General features: G+C 35.3%; 2 protein-coding genes across 5 annotated transcripts; one reads left to right on the top strand and one right to left on the bottom strand.

The window, feature by feature from the left end:
* The first annotated feature begins 2,189 nt into the window (after positions 1-2,189).
* On the top strand, positions 2,190-3,715 carry LOC107776674 (uncharacterized). Its single transcript, XM_016596604.2, has 2 exons — positions 2,190-2,483; positions 3,069-3,715. Exons 1-2 carry the CDS (start codon positions 2,322-2,324, stop codon positions 3,615-3,617), a joined length of 711 nt encoding a protein of 236 aa, XP_016452090.1. The 5' UTR covers positions 2,190-2,321; the 3' UTR covers positions 3,618-3,715.
* Positions 3,716-6,723: 3,008 nt separating this feature from the next.
* On the bottom strand, positions 6,724-24,243 carry LOC107776753 (uncharacterized). 4 transcript variants are annotated; one of them, XR_001646046.2, is made up of 21 exons: positions 23,838-24,243; positions 23,491-23,616; positions 23,137-23,304; positions 22,971-23,054; positions 22,728-22,778; positions 21,857-21,913; positions 21,557-21,639; positions 19,838-19,961; positions 19,692-19,751; positions 18,817-19,059; positions 16,780-16,863; positions 16,542-16,689; positions 14,766-14,893; positions 12,206-12,253; positions 11,936-12,066; positions 11,770-11,852; positions 10,721-10,824; positions 10,188-10,258; positions 8,113-8,411; positions 7,080-7,954; positions 6,724-6,974 (listed from the first exon to the last, which is right to left on the bottom strand). XR_001646046.2 is itself a non-coding variant. In XM_016596736.2 (20 exons), exons 1-20 carry the CDS (start codon positions 24,105-24,107, stop codon positions 7,797-7,799), a joined length of 2,520 nt encoding a protein of 839 aa, XP_016452222.2. In that variant the 5' UTR covers positions 24,108-24,243; the 3' UTR covers positions 7,005-7,796. The 4 variants fall into 4 exon arrangements, 1 of the variants encoding a protein (XP_016452222.2); XR_012708706.1 differs by lacking the exon at positions 6,724-6,974 and adding an exon at positions 9,339-9,989 and having other exon boundaries at positions 7,005-7,954; XR_001646060.2 differs by lacking the exon at positions 12,206-12,253 and having other exon boundaries at positions 23,838-24,241.
* Between the last annotated feature and the right edge of the window lie 217 nt (positions 24,244-24,460).

Here is a 24,460-nt window from a genome sequence, read left to right on the forward strand (position 1 = left end):
TCAAGGTCTCAAACCGTTGAACGACCTTCTAGAGTTGAAAATGACCAATCAGGTCGTTACAGAATAATATGAATGGGAATCTTGATGAAAAGGTAGTGTTTGTATCTTAGTGAGAGAGAATCTTTTGTCAAAAGTCTGTTCTTATCAAATGAATGTCAGATGCCCCATATCATTATCTCTTTTTCTATTTATATGATATATTTTCCTAATAAACCCTAATAGTATAAGTGCAGAGAATATTCACTAGAATATTCTCTTTAATATCCTATTTCGAAAACTAGTCGTTACAACTTCGTCAATGGTGCTCGACCTCGACCATTGTTAACATCTCGACCACGAAACCTCGACTGATGACGACTCGAGGACTCTTTCTTTAGTGTTATCTTATCTTAAATATTCTTGGGCAGATTTTGACCCATACAGGTTTGACTAAATTCCAACCATCCTTTTTATTTGTCACTTGGGCCTGATAGTTGTCCCTTTCGTGATTTTTACCTACCTGTACTATATATGAAACTTATTTACCCTCCCTAATCAAATTTTAACTTAATTACATGGTCATATATAATTTATCAATTATATACAAATTAGTTTTAAATGAGTATCCCTTGATTGTAGCCTATTAATTTAGTAAATCCCTAAAAATCCTCATAATTCATTAGTTACCCAGACAAAGCCCAATCTTTCTAAAGGATTTTCCCCTTTCTCTCTTTGAAATCAACCCTCTTTCTACACCGATCCTACAAGTTTTTTCTTCTAAAGATCATAATTATCTCTAACAATGGTGAAGAAAGGGATTAATTTTTTATCGATTTGAATTTTGCTATGGCTGAAATTTGGAGCTTTTTTGGGCTTCCCCTTTTCTTGTTGGTATTCGGATGGCGTGCTAGTCGTAGATGTATATTAGTTATTTCGTGGGATTGTTCAAATTAAAATTGTTAATCATTAAATTTTGAAGGTGTTTGACTCTCCACCATTGACAACAATTAAAAGGCTTCGAAACTTTGAATTCGATTTCGAATTTTCAAAAAATATTTTTGTTTGGATTGAGTGTTATTGCAAACGATTGAGAATATTCTATGGAGTTTATATCTCGATTTTGAGGGTATTTGGTGAATATTAGATTTGATTTGGTTGGATTTTTAGATTGAAATTTGAAGAAGAAGAAGCAGAAGAACACACCAATACAAAATATGTATAATTTATATACAAAATACATATAAAAGACATATTATATAAAATTTGTATGAAAATTAAATTTAAGTTGTATGATGTTGTAGTTGTATTTAACTGGGTAAGAATGATACATGAAGGTTTTAGATAAGTTGTAAATAAGCTGTATACTGTATAATTAGTTGTATGAAATTTATTTTTAGTATGTATGTTGTTGTAGATATAACAAATTTTGTATTAAATTTGTACGAAATTTATTTTTAATTTGTATGTTGTTATACCATACATTATTCTTTTCTTAAAATAGGTAATTGTGGCAAAGAGAGAGGAGTTGCGCTAATTATGGCTTAACATAGATAACACACAACTCGAAGGAGTCTTATTCATATGGAAGGACAATGCGAATTTCGTTTCCTTCAGTTACGTCATTTTCCAAGCAAAGAATCTTCTAATTTAAGACACTAATAAAATATTGTATATAAATTGTAAGAAAAATTTATTTAGGGCTGGTAATATATAAAATTTGGATAATTTTAATAAATAAGTTTCAAATATTGTATAGAAAGAAAAATTAAGAACCATTATATATTTGGAAACTACATAAGCAATACTATAAATTACATAATTAATAACTCAAAATATCTAAAAGACATATAAAATTATTACAGTTAAAGAAAAACTTTTTTTAACTCTCGTAATCCTAACTCTGCCACATAAATTGAGATAGGATAAAGTAGTAACTAGTACCACATAATAAATCAGTAGATTAGTAAAATAGGGAACCAAGAATATACGTTTTGTTCTTTTCCCTGAACTTTCTCTTACGCCTACTAGATCTGACTTTTGTTTGTCAGAAAAGAATAAATAAATTAACTAAAGAGTTACACTTTTGCTGATATTAATTTTTAGTCGAATTACGAGGCACCAGTACACCACTCAACTACTCAAAAGCCGAGGTAGCTAGTGAGATTCGTGTCACAATTGGACTCTCCCTCTCCCTCTCCCTCTCCCTCCATTTAAGGCATGGGAGTAGTAGAATTAGATTACACAAATTTACAGCACAATAAAAAGCTAAGGCCAAACAAGAATAGTGGAGACCAATACATTCACTTTAGAGATTTGTCACTTCAAATCGAAACTCCATTCGAATGGAGAAAGAAATTCTGGATTATGTCTTGGTACCAGTAGGATTGCTATTTATGGTGGCTTATCACATATGGCTTCTTAATCGCATTCTTAAACACCCTAATCGTACGGTTATCGGCATTAATTCCATTAATCGTCACTTCTGGGTTCGTGCTATGATGGAGGTAAATTCGTCTAATTTCCCTTTCATTTACTAATTCCAATCCATTTAATCTTCTTCCCAGAGATAATTGTTGCATGCAACCATGTATACGTGTTTAATTAGAAACTGTTGCACCACAACAACAACATGCAAACTGTTGCAACCATGTGGGGAGGGCTCTGTCTATACAGAGCTTACTGTTGGGCTAAAATGACCCAAAGATACTCTTAATAAGGTGCGATATTGTTCGCTTCATATCAAATTCGGTTTTTTCGAAAAAAGCCTCACATCATTGTCTGTATGCAACTCCTTATAAGTAGCTTCTTTTTTTCCTACATTATACGTGAGACTTTGTTCACACACTCCCACCACTTAAGAGACTGTTTTTAGAGACCTCGGCTGAGGCAAACTTTTGCACCAACTAGTTTTTATATACTACTACGGACTACTTCTGTTTCTGTCTTGATTTGTATGACACTTTTTATAAGTTTATTTTATAAAGAATTATACCTTTAATTTATATTTGGATTTAGACTTTATATTGAATCAAATTATATCGTAGAGTAATATTTTGAAATTTCTAATAAATCAATGAATGATAGTGCAGGACTCGTCCAAGAATGGAGTTCTAGCAGTACAAACGTTAAGGAACAACATAATGGCGTCAACCCTTTTAGCATCTACTGCTATTATGCTTAGTTCCCTAATCGCCGTCTTAATGACTGGCGGAAGCAAAGGTCGTTCTATCGGATTTCATGTTTACGGCGATAAGAGCGATCTTTGCTTATCAATTAAATTCTTCTCTATATTGGTATGTTTTATGGTTGCATTTTTGTTTAACGTGCAATCAATTAGGTATTATAGTCACGCTAGTATACTTATTAACGTGCCTTACAAGAAGTTGGATTGTTCAAGACATATTGTGACGGCGGAATATGTAGGGAGGACAGTGAATCGAGGCAGCTATTTCTGGTCACTTGGACTGCGCGCATTTTACTTTTCGTTTCCTCTATTTTTGTGGATCTTTGGCCCTATTCCTATGTTCCTCTGCTGTATTTTCCTTGTTTTTATGCTTTATTTCCTGGATGGTAGTTCGGATTTTGGGTGGGTTGCAGCAACTGATGTCGACACCCACACAGAGAGAGTAGCAGTTTAGATTCAATCCAAGTTGTAATAGCATATTCAGTAATGTGCAATTTTGTTATGTTCTGTTCAGTTAACAAAGTCCAAGTTGCAATTTTTTTATTGAAGGTACTGACTATTATAATACTAATGTGATGGACTGATGGGACAACCTCGAATACGAAACGTATGCTCCAAGTCTTAAGGACACTTTCAGTCCTTATTTATTTTTTATTTACTAGTCTGGGGTCATAATTATTTGTCATTTAGTTAAACAAATTCGGCGCAAAAGAAAAAGGATGGAGTATTAATTTACTTCAAATATACCTTATTACCACAAGAGAGTACATTGTCATTAATATCTCATTTGAGGAGGAAATAAAGATAATTTTAATCAAATATTTACAAATAAAACCTTAAACGACAAAAAATGACTTTGGCTTCATGTCATGTGCACATACATGTTGAGTCATATATCTATATATCTATATAAATAAAGGAGTGAAAAAGAATACTGCACCTGTCTTTGGCAAAGAAAAATACTTATCTTTTTTCTCAATTTTTTGCCCTTTCTCTTATTTTTCTAATAAATATATGTTTTCTGCAATTAAATTACAGTTGTGACATAAGCAATAATATCATAATGCTAATTATACTACAATAATTGCTCAAATACGTTACTATCCATTCCTATTACTCAAGTTATCAATTGTATTGGTAAGCTTTTTTCTTTTGGTTACTATAAATACTAAGCATTTCTTCTCAATCACATAACTCTCTTCTTTTCATCTATAATCATTCATTTTCATTCTCTCCTTTTTATTTGAAGCACTCTATAGAAAAATCTTTTTTTTTCCTCCCGTTGCTACTATTAATCTGCTGCAGGCTTCCAAGAGAAAAAGGAATGGGGAAGATAATAACATATGTCGCTACAAATGATAGTATTTGGGGAGTCAAATACAAGCTTGATGAAGACGCTATCATCAATGATGTATGTATATTTTGTTACTCTTAATCCGTTGCAGGCTTGTAATTGTAGTGTGAGTTCATATTTAATAGTTTTGCTTTTTTTTTGGATGTAAAAATTTTCATAAGATTGGTAAGAAGGGGATTGTTGATTTGGTTTTTTAAGGAAGGATAATGATTTCTGATTTTATGGAAGAATTAAAGAGTGTGAAATAATAGAAAAGAAATGAAACAAGAAAAAAAAAAGTGTATTTTGGATACAACTTATACTATATTTTGTTAAACATTTAAATGTCTAACTTTTATTTTTAATATCAGATTACTTTTATAAAGAGATGTGTGTGAGAAAGGATGAGTGAGAGGTATAATTAAGATTACTTACAAAGTGATTTTTGACTTTTTTTTTATATAATAAAAATATAATATACGAAAAAATTGATCAAGAGATATAATGACTTAATTAGTAAGAGCAGAAAGGGGATTTGACTTACATTATTTAAGGAAGGATATTGATTTTTTATTTTGCTGGATGAATTGAATGATATGAGTACGAGAAGAAAGGAAGAAGAAAAAAAAAAAAGGAAAGCAAGGTGAAAAAAATGAAAAGAAACTGAGAAAAGGTGGGAACGGGAAGATAATGTTGGAATTAATTAAAATAAATATAAGGTAGGAGTACATGAAAAAAAATATCAAAATAAAAAACGATAGAAAAAAAGATTTTAAAAAAATCAAAGGTAGATTATCAACAAGAAAAATGACAAAAAGGGAGACGGGGAATTCAAAAATGTCAAGGTAATGGGAAGTAGTAAATGATAAGTTGTTTTTGCTTTTATTTTTGTTGGTATTTCAAGAATTAGAACTATTTTTTTTTATCTTTTTATAAAGGTAAAGAAAAGTAAAATATTACTTATATATAGACTTATTAAATTTCCTAAATTGTGAAAATAGAAGTACTTTACTAAACGTATCAACTAGAAATTTTTAAAAAATAATTGAGATGGAGATACAAAATTGTCTACTATCGGCAACTCTTTTAATATTTAGGTATTAGAAAAAATATCATGTCGTAAATATTTACTAGTTAAAGATAAAAATAGGAAATATTGCGCGACTAATTAATCAATTAGGTTGATGTCAACTTCATCTACGGAATGGTGGTAAGTAGTACGTATAATACTAATATTCTCTACCTTTTGTTAGACAAGGAGTAAATAAGTACCCACCTATCGAGGCAACTAAGCAAACCTAGCGCAAATAAATGGACTATAATGTCACTCAGAATCTAGCAGCTGACTTTTGTCAAATTTGGCATACTCAAATAAATGTAAGAGCGACAGAACGACGAGCAATCAGAAGTTCTCCATCACGATAGGATCGACAGAGCAATCCCATATTTTGGCCACACTGCCTCGCAGTCGCATGTGACAATGGAATTACTAGCATCGGCCATATTGGCGCAGCTGAAAATCTTGAATAAACTTAGCTAGCGTTTGACCATAGATTTTCAAATTTATTCTGAAAAATCTGATTTGGGTGAAGTTTGGTTTGAAGATGAAAATGTGTTTGAACATCTGTTTTGGGTGAAGCTTGATTTGGAAAAACATGAAACATGACTTATACCTACAAATTCTAAAAACTATCACAAATACCCAACAGTACCATTATCAATAACATTCATTATATTATCGCAAACCATAGTCCTGAACATAAATAAATTTGACACAAAATTATCATTTTTATAATGAATTACATGATACACCATCAGATGACCGAGAAGACGAAGCAACATCGTTACAAAATAATAAATGGTGGGCTCTTTTAAAAAATACAAAAGTTTGGAACAATTTTTAAAAAATATAATAGTGATATTTTGGCCCAAAACCAGCTATTGAGCTGATTTTGGGATTTGGGACTTGTGATTTGACTAAAATGTAGGCAAAATTTATGGCCAAACATGTGTTTGCCAAATAAAACCAAGTTTAAATTGGCAAAATCTATGGCCAAACGGGTCCTTAGATAGAGCGGTTTAGATTCAATCCAAGTTGCATCGAACTGATGTTTGTGTACCTTCAGTAATGTGCTTCAGTTATGTTCTGTACTTTTAAGAGCTACACTTAGGTAGAACAATAAGACGGAATTCCTCAATCTCTTCTGTACTCCAGTTAAGAACGTCGCCTCGCAATCCAAGTTGCACTTCTTTTATTTATGTGATGGCAGAACCTTGAATACAAAACGTATGCTCCAAGTCTCATATTATCGAAATGCAGGGCATACATTTTTGCTGCTTATATTGTTTTAGCATACATTTGTTTTAGGGCATACAAAACGTATGCTCCAAGTCGTCACCAGGCATTTAGGTTAATGAGTAATTACCTAATTGAAGTAAAACCGACGACTATGCATGTGAGGACTTCACACTCTTCATCTGCAGTCAAAATCGAATATTAAAGGTGGAGACAGGGAATAGCGACTATATTAATTAGGTAGCTTTAATATCATTTAGGGAAGTGGAAAGTATAAAATTCTGTACCTTTTTGCGGACAACGGAGTTAACAAGTACACACAACTGCCGAGGCAACTAAGCAACCTAGTGCAAAAGAATTGATAATGTTACTCAGAAATCAGAATCTAGCAGTTGACTTGACAAGCTCAAACCAATAAGTACTGAATGAGGACCAATCAGAAGTTCCCCACAACGTTGGCATCACCCACATAGCAACCTCAGCAAAGTTCCATATTTGGCCCTGCCACGCTGCCTCGCATGTGACGATGTGTATTTGCTAGAAGTTATTGCTTGCTTACTAACATTGGGCATATTCTTTGAAGGAACCTTCTCCCCCCTTTAAAACGCCAAAACATCATGAGAATGGCGCAGCTGCAAACTTTGAGTACATTTCCTCATTGAAAAGATCTCAATGGTAAAAGTACCTAGTCAAATAGCATGGCATACATCTCGGGTAACTGGATATAAGCTCAGGTAAGGGTTGACGGATGTTTCTTTAGCACTTGACACCTTATGACCCCCAAAAAAAAAAAAAAATGCTCGGGCTATTCAAATATGTCCGCAGTCTACTGCACTAATTTATTATTAAAACGGAATAGTGAGAACATATACCCATCAACCATTCTTACTCCACGTTTAGCAAGCCTAACTGTTCTTTCATACCAATTGAGAGGTGGCGAGAAACTGGGTTTCAAGTGCCAGTCCCAAGGATACTTCTTACTGCATGAGGGAGATGTGAAAAGCCTACCTGGCCAATACATCTGTTAATTTAAGCTTAAGCTTCATGTTACCAGCTTGTACTAATAGTTCTTCTCTAGAAGGATCCACTTTTAGGACTAAAGCTTGCTTATTAAGTGAAGGAACAAGGACTGAATCACCAACACTTGGAAGTTTCCTTCTTTCTGCAACATAGGCAAAACAATAATTACCAACAGTTGTAGATATTTGACCCATGTAAAATAAAGGAAACATAATATAAGCTCGCAAACCGTTGACAAAAAATGGATGATCACCTCAAAAAAGAAAAAAAAGGAGAAAAAAAAGAGGAATGTTATGTTACCTGAAACAGGTAACCTGGATGTACTGGCAGAGAACACAGGAGAAGTAGCCTCTGAAATTTTACTTTTTTCCTCTTTAGCTTCACTCTTCGTAGCTGATGTGTGTCCATTACTTTCCAATATTTTCTGGGATGGTTGACTTGAAACTGCACGATATTCTCGTGCTATCTTGTGAATGGAAGATCGTGCTGCTGCTGCTGCCTCAGATATTTCATGTACCTTTCTATATCTTTGATTAATGCTGTGTTCTTTCACTTTCTTTCTGGCTAAAAGCAACTTGTTATGGAGACCTCTAGTGAGCCTAAACCAAATCGACAGAGGACAAATACATGTGAGAAAGTAAATTTTCAATAATCAGTTTACTGCAAGAAAAAAGACCTAAAGGCTTCCTTAAAACACAATCCTTGAAGAAATGAAATGTGAAATCTTCTAAATCATAGCAAACTTCTAAAACTGTAAAGGACCAGCAGAGATCCCCATCAGATGAAGTTACTCCCTTTGTTTCAATTCATATGACACTCTTTTCATTTTACGAAGTTCCAACTTATTTCTATAAAGAGGAAGTTTTAAAATCTGAACTTTGATATGATGCCTTTCCAATCAAACTAACTTTTCAACCATCATTTAATATTTTTCTTCCACTATCACTAATGCAATCAGTCAAATTAAAATCTTACACACTGTGTAATCAAATACCGTCACATATAATAAGACGGTGAGAAAGTGCAATGAAGCAGCAGCTCCCTGTTAAACAAATTTCTTATTAGAAAATGAGGTTCTCCATTTTCCTCTACATACATGCCAGTCAACTAGAAAGGGAACAGAGAGATCCACTTAGTGCAAGTAAAGGGACAAGGTACAATCATCATCACGCCCTTCCTTTTTCCTTTTCTGCCTCAGCCAAAAGGAAATCCTAACAAAAAGGGGGAAGGATGAAGAATGGAGGGGTTGATGGATTTCCTCCCTTCTGGAAGTATTTACCCTTTTTCCTTGTCTGGTATCTCAGATGGAAAGTAAAGGAGATTATTTTTCAAGTGGACAAAATTAGAAGGGATTAATATTGACAGATGACAAACACCATTGCTAATTACATCATGCAAGTACTAAACTTCTTTGTTTCTTTCTAATCCTAAATGTTATGAATAAGGATGCAATGGTATTAACTATTACTCATACATTGAAGAACTGTAGGATATGAATCTATGATTAACGAGACAGACAATCTAACCTTTGTGCTTACAAGAGCCACTGGCACACAAAACTGGACAGGAATTCCACACTTTCCAACATTGGAAACAATTCATTTACTTTCCTTGGCTTTCTATGTTTCTCTTTCCTTTATTCTTTCTTGCTGATTTCATTCAAGATGGTGAAACTAATTGAATGTAAAATGCAACAGCGGAATTCTAGTAATAGCATTGATTAGAACTGCTTTCACAAAATTTTCCGGCCACCATCAGTATATCTAACAGACCATAAATCAAGCTCAACCTGAAACCCTTTCCATCAAACTTCCACCAAATCCGCCACCGGTAAACATTCCACCAACTACTGCCCCCCAACACCATAACTTTCATGATTTGCACTCTTCTTATGCAGACCAAGCCAGACTTTTATCGCTATTTCCCTGCTTTTGCAGGTGAGAATTACCGTAGTTACCATATAACAATTACCTTCTACTACCTCATATCTTCCCTTTTTCTCTATCCACACACACATTTCTCTCACTCTAGCATCTTAGGTTCAAGTAGATGCTAACTATTATTACGCTATCGCACTACCAAGGGACAAAGTATCTTATTACCATAGAGTGTCGTGATTTACTTCATTTAGCTTGTTTCTCCTTGATTAGGTTGGATCAGATCCTCATGCTAAATACCTACCATGCAGAGAAATTGAGATCTATAATGGAACCAAATCAATCTTGAAACAGTTTCAACGACCAAAACTACTGCATGAGGAGGATAAATCTATTTTGGTGAATTCTGAGGCTATATGGAATTCAGCATTAAAGTGGAGATTGCTTTTTGGATGAAATTTCATGCCAATTCAGCTAAGGTAAGCAAAGGATCCTCACTTCAGAAGATGTTGTGATTCACGAACTTGCTCATGAAAGTTCTGCTTAAATCTCTCCATGTCAAGTATAACCTGCAGTACAATGTTAATTAAACCTCTGAGAAAAGCACTTGCTAGTCTTTACAAATCGAAGTGATAAAGAAAAAGAAAATTCATGCATGTTCAGATGCGCAAATATGATGTCATAAGGAATTACTTGCATTGCGTTTGAACTAAATCCTTTTCTTGTGCATAATTCTAACACTAGTGCATAAGATAAGAAAGGAACTTTTAATTTCCAGTACCAATTGAAATTATTAATGAAACCAAAATCAATAGAAGCTAAACAAAGGTCAGCAAATTTCTTGGTACAGATGTTTCTACAGAGTGGCAATAAATCTAGGATCTTGGTAAGCCATCTATATATGGAACAAAAATTAAAGGATATGTGCACATTAGCGATATAAGGCAGACTACTAAGATTACACGCAAATCTTTTATCAATTACAAGTATCAAATCCTGAATACAAAGTTAATGGTATCATATGCAAGTACCTCATTGATTTCTGCACTAGCAGCTCCGTAAAGTTCACGAGCCTTGTGCACAATGACATCAGGTATCCTGAGCCTTTCGGCTATATTGATCGCATTTGAACGTCCTGCAGTTGGAGAAGTCTGAAAATAAGAGATACTACCAAAAAACTCAATGACAAGATCACCTAATGTTAAGAAGACATCAAAGCATCAAAAACTATCTATTGTAGATTTTTAAAAATTCCATGAATGGAGAGAATATCCTCCGAAATTTGTCAATTGATAATACAATATGCAGTTATCCCTGATTTCTCTTGTCATTGCACCCCTGGCCCTTTCACCGGTCACATAAAAAGGTAACTGAATATGGAGTGCATCGGCTTAACCCGGTCCCGGTTCAAATGTCTATTAATTTGAATTGTGCAGATGTGGAAACTGCATAAGAAGAAATTTTAAACACATATGCAAGAGTTCAAAATACAAGAAACAATAAAAGGATCGCGATGAAACAAGCTCGCTCTTGACTCTACAACTACTAAGTAGGTCCAGTTTTTGGAGATGGAGTGAGTATTTACATATGTGATAGTGCAAAGTATATTTGAACCAGAATAAACAATTTATCATAGAATATCTGCATATTTATTTGTACAGAACAGTGCAATCCCAAAACTCCATGGTTATTAAATAACAGTGTACAAATTGATTGATTAGAGAGTATACCATGGTTTTACTTGGTACTATTTCTATGATGAGATGAAAACGGGGTTATCTGAGGAATATCTGTTGATGATTGGAAGTGTATAGGTTTTCAACAACAGGCTAAAGTATAACAGTAGAGAAGTATAATAAATAGGAAAACTGCATTTCAATAATACTTTATGACATTGAGATTGTGACCCTGAAATATTTGATCTGAGACCAAAGAGGTATCATCTTTTTTTTTTCTAAGCCCAAGTAAGAAGTATTTCTTCTCTTCTTTTCACCACAGAAGTAACATGACATCCTATTATTAGTCATAGGTAAGAAACTCCAAGCTAATCAAGAAACTAGCACATGGATACAAGGACAACCTGGTATTCCCCAAAGAATCCTATAGGTTGGTTTCAACTTCATTTCGTCAAACTCCATACATGCATTTTCAAAGGCATGATTGCTGTCAAGTTCATTGTAGCACCAAGATGTTAGAGGAGGTGAGTCTTTTGTCTCATATAAAAGCTCCATCTTAGCATTGAGCACCTGTATTTAAGGGTTTTAAGTTCTCCATGATGTGTTGTAGCTATAGTCAACAAACTCCCAGCTTCTGCAAAAGATTCCAGTAATGACATCCCAAGTGCAGCTCCTTCTAGAGGATTTGTCCCCGCCCCTACCTACAAGATAAAGAATACACACTTTCTTTACGAAGGAAAATGTCCATACTTTCCATGAATAATTTTACTTGTTCATAGCAACAATATGGCTGTGCCTCTGAAAGAACAAATGAATAACTGCTGAAATCCCAGTACATACTTCATCTAATAGCACAAGTGACATGTCTGTTGAGTGAGACCGGATTTTCTGCAGATTTGGACAAAAAAATTATATAAAATTTTTGCATTTGGATTTAAAGGAACACTTCAAATGACATTAACTGTAGCTGGAGAATAATTGCCAATAATATCACTAAAGAGTAGAGACTCATTCAAGAGTTCAACAAATTGATAAATGCACTGAATTGGATTTGTCTTTGATCAAGAATGGTGACAGTAAATTTAAGCTTATACTCCCTCCGTTCCAATTTATGTGAACCTGTTTGACTGGGCACGGAGTTTAAGAAAAAATGAAGACTTTTGGAATTTGTGGTCCTAAACAAGTCAAAAAGGGGCCCAGAGTATTTGTGTGGTTATAAAAGCTTCTCATTAAGGGTAGAATTGTAAGTTTAAGCAAAATTGTTTCCAAATTTAGAAAGGGGTCATTCTTTTTGGAACGGACTAAAAAGGAAATAGGTTCACATAAACTGGAACGGAGGGAGTATTACATTTTGCATTAAAGATTCGACCTCAAAATTTCCTAAGATTAGTTTGAATATTGACCTCGGGAAAAAGAAGACCTTAGGAAAAGAAAGTCAAAGAGCATTTGAAAAGGGAATCAAGCTTTCCTAATTCTTTTTTCTTTTTTGGCAAAAGCATCGAGAATCATGGACAACAAATAATCTAATATTGGACAAAGATTTAGCACCCCATACAATCATTAAAGTACTATGAGCCAAATTCCGCTAAATCAATCCATCAATGTAGCTGATAGCCTGGTACAACAGGCCTCCTGTGCGAGATGCTAAAGAATCCCTAGGAAGCAGAAACAACCTATTATAACATTAAGGATCTTATAACTATATCAACTGATTCAGTAAGTATACACGGTAGCAATACAGAATGCTTAGTCCATCTGCATGGTTACAGCTTGGATATAACATGCCAGTCAGCTAAGCATTATCTTCTTTATATCACTAACAGATAATCTGTTTTTTTTTTCTGTCAGCTCCATCCAGGGATGTTCACTATTTAGCCAAAGTTATTATCTAATGTTTTCTTTCACCTTCTGTCCCAGTTCATTCAACCTAGTTAGCTTTTGACAGACTAATATGCCCCTAAGTTATCAAACACCTTCCAATATTTTGAATTCAGATACTGACAGTTTTATCATTTATAAATTTCTAAAGTGTTCTTTTTCTTTAAAAAAAGAAAACAAAGTCCTTGAACCACCATACTGGAAATGATGACAAGTGTAATCAACTTGAACGTCAAAATATTGAATTATGTAAGTGAAATTCAGAACAGAGGGAGTACAGCTATATCGGTTGTAACTTTGGACCCTCCTCTTTGGCTCTTCCTATTCATTTCTTGTAATATCCCTTTTCTCAATAGGTGGATTAACACACCTTCCTTGATTAAGCTCATACCATTTCAAATATGAATCTACTTTCCACAGCAAGGGCAAAGCTATGTATGGCCAAGGGTGCTCAACTGAACACCCTTCGCCGAAAAATTATACTATGTACTAGGGTAAAATATTACTTGTATTTGATTAAAAAATAGACTTTGAACACCCTTATTGAATTTCCTGGCTTCGCCACTGTTCCACAGGTACTATCTTGACTAGGTCTTCAATTTCTTCATTATCAATTTTGACTCTTAAATCAGCAGATTCATTATGCCAAAATCTTTTGCTACCAATATACCAAACATCCTCTGCCAGAATCCATGTAATACAGCTGGTATAATATTCACATATGGAATAGTTTAGCGCATATTAATCCTGTATATCTTTTGCTTAGCTCCATGACATCATCTTATGCCTAGCAATATTAACTGTCCCTCTGTCACCATCAGTAATTGGCTTGGAAGGCCTACAATGCTACTTCGTGGTATAATTTTACCTTCAATACCTAAAATGTCTTATGTCCCTTTTTCTTCACTTGATAGCAACCCGGCTTTCATTTCACTTTCACATAACACCTGAAAGCAGGTGCAATGCATCACTATGGGAACTGTAGCATGCAAGCAAAAGTTTAATTTCTCAGTTCATGTTCAAAAGCAAATTTGACAAATGTCTACACACTAGACAAGCTCCTCATTTATCCACAATCAGTCGACTGTCTGAAATTAACAATCACCTGCTGAGAGTTCAAACAAACAAAATGAATCCTTCCTCTCTCCCCCTTTATTTGACAAGAACTTCCATGCTAAAAAGTTACCAGGTTTAGGTAATGTAACATGGGTACCTAAGCTGACACTGCTCACTTTCTTCGCATTATTACTATGCGTGTGGTTTGCTCCTGGAGAGCTGCAATATAAACCAGATCTATAGTTCCTACACTAGAGGAACAGAGCATATACCAGGATGGTGGTCGATATTTAAATTAAACAAGGGCCTTTATACATGTACAATCTAGATAATTTCTTGATTTTATATAGCTTCAAATGTTCATCCTCAAGGAAAAGGGTAAGCAGCAACAAATCTACTCGGCTACATCATGTCAGGCTAGTAAAGGAAAAGCCAAAATTTCCAGAGGGAACTTCATTTAACTTACACTAATTTGTTTCAGATGCCCCGAGAAGGTAGACAGTGATTGGGATAAGGACTGCTCATCACCAATATCAGCAAATACAAAATCAAACCAAGGGATCTTCACTGGTTCTGATGCTAACACATAAAGACCTGCAAATCTAGTGCGATTATAAAAGTTATGCACTTCAATATTAGATCACATAAACACAAGTACTTTAGTGCAACACCTAGAGTTTTTGTTCTCAGAAAACGTACTACCTACTAATATGCTTACTGAAATAAGCGCCTCTTGAATAAATCATAACAGAAATCGTAGGATGACAAAAAAGAAATAATGGTAATAACAAAGTTGAAATAACATAGGAAAAAATATATAGATAATAATTTGAGAAAACAGCGTTTTCTTCGTTCTGAATACATGATGCTCACCTTAGGCGATTCAACTTGAGAGCAAACTTTCTTAAAAAGGAAAAAAGGCAAAAGTTCTAAGTATTTTTTCACGAGTCAACAATCAACACTAATCCCAACTCGGTGGCATTCAACTTCAGATGCTTTCAAGCTAAAAGACCAATAAAGTCACCTCCTTCAAGAGTTGGTTTTGAGTTGAGGATTAAGCATTAGTACTTGAGGTTCCCAAAAGTAATCTCGCATAAGTTATATGACCAGCTATAAAAAGCTACTCAAATAGAAATATCTTCATTCAGATGATTATTATGCATATCAGAAGTTATAATATCAACCACAATTTGTGGACCAGCACTTCTTCTATCACCACAATATAAGTTTAATTACATAATTCTGCTAAGCAATCGCCTGCTTTATTTCCTTTTCTCATTATACCTCTAAAATGTACTGAGAGAGCTTGATGTGATTAGTGACTTTATCATTATCAAAGATGATTTTCATACAGAAATTAGGCAGTGCCAATAAAGTGTGATATGAAGAGTCGAGAGAGAGACAGTAACAATGAAGTTAGGTGCAAAGCTGCACCCAACGGTGTAGCCTAACGGTCAACGAAGCTGGAATGAAGATCATGGGAACCAGGGATCAAATCCCAATAGGGGAAGAAAAAGTTAGGTGATTTTTTTCCCATCTGTTTAAGCCTTTTGTGAGCAGAGTTATCCAAAACATGTACTGGTCAGAGGATGCATGTGCCTCATGAAATAGTCGAGGTGCGCTAGTATAGGTAGCATGTGATTTCTGGAGGAACGAGAAACATGGCCAAGAGAAACTGCCAATAATCATTTGGCAGAAATGCTAATTCAATATTAGGATAATATCAAGGCAGAGAAATGAAGATGGACAGGATGTCAGGCATGTATACAATTTTTGTACCCCAGTTTAGGTTGGCTATACTGATGGTCCTGCTGAAGAGTGAGCAAAATGAAATTAACGAATGAAGGATGACTGCAAGAGTAATAACAGAAGAAAACAAACTTAAGATGTTTCAGATCCGGGCAAGGTTGGTCTTGATTGACTATTTCACCCATTAAAAGAGATCATGTGGACTGTTAACTAGTCTGACGGGGTAAAGTTTACAGGCATTGAGTAATAAGAGAAAGAAAGTCATAACTTGGAAAATTAGCTGTAACTTACCTTGGGAAAGTAAGTAAAACTACCTCTCTTTTTTCCTGTTTTGATAGGTGCTCAATTACCTCTTTGTATAAGATACTGGTAACTGATGACTTCTGATGTTTCATTATATAATGTCTAGTAGATATATTGAGGTTAAGGAAAGTTTGCATTTTGTGAGTTGTTGACTTGATGAACAAAGTAAATATATAGTATTTGTGCTGACCAGATTTTGCCATCAAAGCAGCCAAACCCACAGTCTTCAAGCAAATGGTTTTACCCCCAGTATTCGGACCAGTTATAACCAAAACTCGGGCGTTGTGAGCAACATATATGTCAACAGGAACTGGAGGTTCTTCTTTCAACTTAGCAACCTGAAGTCAACAGGTAAAAAGTACCTCATTAATCTACAATGGAAATTTTGCATTCACCATCAAATTCAGTGATCATGTTCAAAATATTACCTTTGCTTCCAAGGACTGTAAATTCGAATTGGTTTCTTCTCTCAAAATAATGTTTTCTCCCTGCTGCTTCCTCCTCCTAACTTCCTATACACAAAACACCAACCGAACTCTTTGTGAACTCAAAGTAATTCAACTAAGTGAAAATCAACCCTAAGTTATCACAACAATGAGAATCCATAAAACTGCTATGAGAATACAGCAAACGGAGCTGACATATGATAGAGTATGAGAAGAAAGGCTATTCAAAACATTGCAAAGCATCTAGCTGTTATGATGCATTGACATGGCATCTCTAGATTGACAATTCTAGTAAGGCTTATATAAATTTATTCGCAGATGTTAACAGCAGCAGTAACTGTTTCATCCAGTTAGAGTCTCTAACAACTTATATCCCAACAAAACTTTCTTAAAGTTCTCTATCAAACCTATAACCATTTGAAAGGAATACAAAAGAAATTCCACCGAGATCCACTTTCCACTTCTAGGAACTCCCACCAGGCTCACCCTCAGACTTCATGAACTTCACAGGTTGCATTATATGGCCACCTTAGAGTAGACCTTCCTTGACTAAATAATGCAACCTCTTTTTTTCCTTATAAAAAAAGGTTGCATTATTTAGTTAAAGAAGGTCAACTCTAAGGAGGCCATGTAAGATAATAATTGGAATAGATATGGCAATAAAACCTCCTTCTGGAAAGATAACTGGTTGGGAGATGGATGCTTAAAGGATACCCTCATATGTATGTTCTGGCACAACATCAACACAACACAGTAGCTGAAATGTGGTCCCCCAAGGATGGACACTTGTTTTTAGAAGAAGTTTGAATGATTGGGAGGTGGCTAGAATGACTGACTTCTACAAACATCTGGAAAGATTCATAGGTTTACAGAGTGGGGTGGACACAATAAGGTGGCATGGAAATAACAGTGACATCTATAAGGTGAATGCAGCATACAAGATCCTGAATCAAGCTAACCAACAGATTAATAACTGGCCTTGGAAGCATATATGGAAAATCAAGATTCCCTATAAGGTAGCATGTTTTTCTTGGTTACTAGCAAAGGAGGCTGTTCTGACACAAGACAATCTTATAAAGAGAGGGATTCAATTGTGCTCAAGATGTCACTTATGTGGAGAAGATGTTGAGACAGTTAGCCATCTATTTTTACATTGCAAGATAACTGACATCTTTATTAATCTCAGGGGCATAGCTTGGACAATGTCTAGTAAGATTACTGAAGTTCTTTTCAGTTGGGATGAAGATGGAACTGGAACAAGAGACAGAGATAGATGGAGAACTATCCCATCATGTATTTGGTGGACAATCTGGAAAGAAAGGAATTCCAGATGTTTTGAGGACAGAAGAAACTTTGTGCAGAAGATCAAGCTTACTTGTGTTTTGCTTTTTTGCTTTTGGTGTAAACAGATCTACGCAGAACATACTGTTTCAATCCTATACGTCCTAGAATCTTGTTAGGCCTGAGGACCAAGTTTTTTTCTTTTGGCTACAAATATGGTTTCAGTACAACCTATGTACTGATTTTATTATAATATACAATATGTTACCATCTCAAAAAAAAAAGAGATGGAAGTGGAACAGGCTTACCAAAAGCCATATCCCACCGTTAAAAGAGAAAAGACTAAGGCGTCATCTTACTAAATCCTAACCACTCGCACAAATCACTAACGCTTAAATCCAAAAGGAGGTCCATTGGCACAAAAGCAGTGATGATAAATTAATGAATTTTTTAATAGAAAATCTTTATATACTTCATGAGACTCGGCTATAATCTCGGCACTCTTTTAGCTTCCGACTCAAATGGAAGGAGATTCATGTAGGGAACTTATGGATATTCTTTTTTATCTAATAAGATAAAAACCACCATAAAGAGAGATGGCCTGATGCAAGTACGACCAGATTATATTGCAAGCTGTCCATGTTTCAAAGACAGGCTATAAGAGGGCACCTTTGAAGTGCTAGGAGAATCTAACACTTTTCTGTGTTCCATATGCATGTGATATGGAGAGTGACTTACCGCATTGGCATTCTTGACATCTTTCATGGCCTTCTGTAGAGCCTGCTGATGCTTTTGAAGTAATAAAGGATGATAAGCTTTAGGTAGATACACTGTCCATCTCCTCCGTGTAGGATGCAATGCCACTGAGGCTCTTGCTTCCAACGAAGCATCAGTAGCTGCAAAGCTATCCTTATCTTGTTGCAAATATAAGTCTGGACAAGCACCTCCAAATGCAAGACTATATCGTGCTCTTGCGTTGATCTATGGATATGAGAATGACAATGAAACACGAACAGAACAAAATAAAATAAACACTAAATATACGTGACATCAAATAAATCCGACTAAGTGGTCAACTTGTGAACAATTTTCTACTCGACATAATAGATCAAAGAGCATTAAATTGGAAGGCCTCAGACACCAATGTCAAACATCTTCGAGTTGGAGAAACAACATAAGAATAAAGAGGAGCAATAAATATTTCTAGGAACTTTTAATTATTCAGATGTTACCAGTCATATTATGACATTTTATAAAGAAATGGCAAAAGTAACAATCGGCATAATATATCTGCTCAAAAAAGTAGTACTCAATCAGTAAGGTATAACAGGACAATTGTTGGATGCCGCAACTCTGGCCACTGAACAACTTATAGTGTTTCATCCTTGTTCATCCAACTAGATCTCTTTCTCACTTAACACAAAAGCTTAAGCTGAAGTTGTTAATAGTATAGGATTCAGAGCCTTATAAACCCATTTCAAAATGTATCTCCAACCGATGTGAAGCTCGTTTTGGGTACCATATATAGTATCAAATAATCATATAGATCGTCTTTTAAATGAAGTACAGAAATCAGAAGAAAACATAATCGAAAACGAAATAATAGAACCTACCACATCTAGCCTAACCATAATGCTGAAAATGCTTTCTATGTTATCAATTTCTTCTTGCATCTGCATAGAAATAAGAAACCACTGGTTAATATCCATATAAGACAACAGGAGGGGGGGGGGAGCGAGAAGCATAAGTTAAGCAAAACCTTCTGTGCTATCTTCAAGAGCACATCAGCTTCAGCCTTTGCCACAGATGCCTTGGCTTGCTGGAGTGCATCATTCATTGGAACTGCTGAGAGAGGTTCTACAACACTTCCAGTACCTGAAGCACTGAAATTGACTATCACCACTCAGAGATGATGGATAATACTATACAGGTGAGGAACTAATGACGTGAATAGTGTCAAACTTATCCATGGTGAACTAGCAGCAGTTCTTTTTTTCCCCACAATACTTGTAAAATATTATATGGCCCAAGAAAGCACTGTCTGAATATAATAATTACGACTTTTAGGCTTAACTGAGGGAATAATATCTTATTTTGTTTTAAATAAGTGAAATAAATGAATTTACATAGATGCAATAATGTATAACCAACTTGCTAATAGAATCAGAGGGAGAAGAAAGGGCTGCTGGAAATGGAAACTCTCCATTGAACTGTCTCTTGAATCTTTTGTAAAAGAAAATGCTGGACTTTCCAGAGGGGGCTCTTTGAGAGTCTACAGCACCCAAGTGTCAACCTTCTTGGAGCAAACAAGAGCACTCCAAGCTATTCTTACATATTCTTACAGCATACAATTTGAGAAAAAGAAGTCCCAACACACTAGTTGGTGCTTGCCGAGTAGCCAAGTAGAAGAAGATGTGGTAGTTTGAAATTGCATCAAGACAGTGGAATATGATGCTTAATTCAAGGGGAATTCGCTTGGATATGCCAGGCAATGTGAATAACCCTTTCTGGAGCAGGACAAGAAACATTAAAAAAAGAGAGATGATGTTTGGAAAGTAACCCCGCGACAATTTTGTATTTAATCACAGCATTTTCTGAGTGCTTGTTTTTTGTATAACATCAATGAAACCCTGTTACAGTTCATAGAAACTCTTGTATAGAAAGTCAGGGTAGACTCTATTTTTAAAAAAAAAGTCAGGGGAGACACTTTTTTCTTCTTTTTGCAACTTTTTCACAGCACTTTCTAGTAATCCCACAATAATTTGGAGTGGAAGAAACAGATCTTAAAAGAGTAGAGCATCTCATCCCTATTGAAAATATCATGTTTTTTTTGGTGCACTTCTGGAGTACCTGAACATCGAATTTTAAACTTTTTTTAACAAGATCAAATTTTATACAGCTGATTGAATGCCATTACAGGAGTTTCCTAATAGCTTGTCTTCAACTTGTAAAAGGGATTTATCCAGTTTTTGTGCAACGAATCTTATAGCTATCAAACAGTTCAGAGAATTAGAACTGATTTTGAATTGGTCATTAGATAATGCCATATCAGAGGGTTTTGAGAAGCTCGTGTTTCTCATCCTTTCAATAAGCACCTGTTTTTATTTTTCAAAATATCAAGCACACTATAACTCAACAGTAGAATGACGACGCCATAAAACTGTGGAATTCCTGCAGGAAGGAAATGAAAGAAATGAATAATTCAAACCCAATTTCAGCAGCAGAGCTTCTGACAAGTTCCTCATGAATTGTGGAATTTACTCAAAGCAGTAATTCTTTGCTTATGTCATTTCCTAATTTATGATGCCATCAACTTCTACTTATCAAAAAAATGATGTCACCAACTTCTGCTTTGCATGTTCTACCAACATAGAGCTTTCGAGATAGGGACAGAAAAAGACACAAAAAATTAGAAACATTATACAGAATTATTTACATAAGCCCCAATAAGGGAGGAAACTTTAAGATATTAACACACCTGGACAACAGTAGTCCCTCAAAGCTCATTCGCTGATTAAATCCTGATCTAATGCACAATCTGCCATCAATTTCACTCACTTCCTGAGTAAATATATCAGGTTAGCAAGGTGCTATGACAAATCCAGAAAGGCACACCCTCATCCAACGTTAAGGTCACACTCTCAGGTAGAGAAACTGTTTTATTTCATTACCACATTCAAAGCTCAAGTTTCTAAATAATATGTGGAAAACTAGTTGGTTATTAGAGTGACTTAAAGTTGTGCAGTTGGAACTGAATGAATAGGACAAAGGCCGTTACCATAGAAGATGCTTCTTCCACTCCATTCCTGATTATGCTCTCCATCAACTGGTATAACTGAAGATACAAGAGAATGCAATAGGTTAGTGTCCAAGCAGATAGTGTCGGGGCAGGAAACATCAAAAGGACAGCCAATCTCACACCCCATCAGCAATGTGAGTATTCCCCTAACAGAAGTGCAACAAAGTGGCAAATAGTTCCTGACACTTGTAAGAATTTCTGCTTTTCTTAAAGATAATAATTCCTGCAATCCCTCTATCATTTTCTAGATGTTCTCGTGCCAAAGAACAACCAAACTTTATTACCATGCCTACTCCATACCCAGAGACAACAGATCAAACTTGCATCAGCCTCACTGCATGGTAATTTTCTCCACAAAGAGATGAATTGATAACATTTACTAACTGGAATAAGAGGATTTTAGCTATGAAAAGATATACGCCCAGGTAACAACCTACAGGTTGTTGGTAGAATGTACTTACCGCCTCCATGTATAACCAAAAAGAATGTTAAGGATGTCAGCTCAAATATGCAACCAAAAGATTCACCGACTTCCTTTTGCATCAACTAAAGGATTAACGACATAACAACTTAAGTCCATTATTTTAAGATTATGCATGTCACATGATAAGATAGTTAAACCCTAGTTTTTTATTTTAAAATATAATCCGACTAAAGAGATCATGCTTATGAACCGACATATACAGATGATAAACGAGAGCAGAAATATACACTAACTGAAAAAAAAAATTGAATTTTGCATAAAAGATTTCTAAAGCAAATATTTGAAGGGGGAAGAAATTTCTGAAAAGCAATACCCACCAATTTCCCTGACGTACAGTCAATTAGAAGGGGAAAGAATGAACTCTACCTTTCGTTCAAGCAGGCGCACTTGATCACGAGATTGTTTCAAGGCAGAGCTCTACAACAATAAAGTAATTCAAATAAGACTAGTAAAAGTCAAATATAACCATAGTAAATAACAGAGTCAATGCACGTGGGCAGAAGATTAGAACAAAATGTCAAGAAAGTGATTTACGTTACGGCTTCTGACAAGCTACAAAAATGTTAAACTGCAGAAATACCAAGCAGTTCATCAAAAATGAGTACAGACCGCAGAATCCTTGACGAAACCATCTTCATCGACCAGTTGCTGTATGAACCTCACCAGTGATCTGCTTACGTTTAATTCCATAATCTGCAGTAGATATAGAAACAATTGGAGATAAACGCGCCATACGTAATTTTAGACAAGTTCATTGTTACTGAAATTATATTACCATTTCTGTGAGAGGCATAAAGCGCTGATACCATTCTGCGTCTTGCTTGATTGCAGCTTTGACATTTGACTGCAACATTTCAACAAACTGCAGTAGCGCTACAATGTTCATTGCTTCAGTCCCACTGACAGGAAAACCTCTGCGTGCAACTTGTAAGGCAGTTTTGACCTTCAACAACAGTAAAGAAACAGACAACATGATTTTTCAGCACTCGCAATTTAAGAAGGAAATTGAACTACAATAAGTTTCACCAGTTTGTTCATTGCGATTTATTAAGAAACAAACTAATGTTTTTTTTAAAAAAAAATATACACCATAGGGATAAATGGACAATAAACAAAGTTAAGAACCTACCAGTTCAATATCGATGCCGTTAAATTCCATCATGGCGCCGTACTTATTCATCTCAACAGCGGCATTGGTTTCCTCTAAGAGTCGGAGACTATCTTCAAATGTTTGATTCAAGTACCCTAGTTGTTCCTGCACCACAAATTCCTTTGAGAATCATATATTATTATGTATACACATATATCTTTTGTAAACACACACAGGTATACATATACATTGTATTACATATACGATGTACAGATGTATATACAGACAGTATGCACATACATAAAATTGCACATAATACATGAATATTTGTACACGAATGAGCTAGGTATATGTACAACGAGAATTAATTGCACGGAGAAGTTAACCTTGAGAGCTACTTTGCCTAAGGAAGTGCCGGCGAAGGAAGCAACGGAATCGCATAATTTGTCCCATTCGAGGACTCTGAGACTATCGACAAGTATGGATGGTTGATTAGAGGCAGGTGCAGAGCTCGAGTCCAGTGGTTTATTTAGGAAGGCATGGACCTTAAATCGAATGGACTGCCTGAAAACACTTTGAATTTTTGGGACGGCAAATGCTACGGTGGCGAATGAGGCTGATGAATTGGGAAGCAGTGAGATTGAAAGGAGCATCATGTATTTGAAAATGGATTATTCGGAAAGAGATGATTTGCAGAGCCCAGAGGAAATGACGGAAGCACCAGTGGCGGGGAGAGAGAGTGCGCGAAACGGGATAGACTTCAGTAAGATTGATCATTACGCGCGAATACGCAACAATTGGGCCTTGAAGATCAAGATTTAAGCCCACGACCCATGTCATCTTACTAAAATTACACTGGAGGAACCTTTTCAGGATTGTTTAAATTTTGATCACATTAAAAAAGGTTTTGAGAAAATAGCCTCCAAATAGAATTTTGAAGCATGCTTGTCAGAATTTTAGAAATTGATTCTAGCAATCACCAAAATTTTGAAGCACTAAGAATTCATGC

Source organism: Nicotiana tabacum, chromosome 4 (assembly GCF_000715075.1).
Source record: "Nicotiana tabacum cultivar K326 chromosome 4, ASM71507v2, whole genome shotgun sequence".
NCBI lineage: Eukaryota > Viridiplantae > Streptophyta > Magnoliopsida > Solanales > Solanaceae > Nicotiana > Nicotiana tabacum.

Bases quoted from the DNA above. Each gene is read 5' to 3' on its own strand.
- LOC107776674 (XM_016596604.2), top strand. From the start codon at position 2,322: ATGGAGAAAGAAATTCTGGATTATGTCTTGGTACCAGTAGGATTGCTA. The intron at 2,484-3,068 runs GTAAATTCGTCT...ATGATAGTGCAG, and splicing joins GGGTTCGTGCTATGATGGAG to GACTCGTCCAAGAATGGAGT.
- LOC107776753 (XM_016596736.2), bottom strand. From the start codon at position 24,107: ATGATGCTCCTTTCAATCTCACTGCTTCCCAATTCATCAGCCTCATTC. The intron at 23,305-23,490 runs GTAGGTTCTTAA...CTGTTGTTGAAG, and splicing joins ACGGCATCGATATTGAACTG to GTCAAAACTGCCTTACAAGT. The intron at 22,779-22,970 runs GTCTGTACTCAT...TTATTGTTGTAG, and splicing joins GTTTCGTCAAGGATTCTGCG to AGCTCTGCCTTGAAACAATC.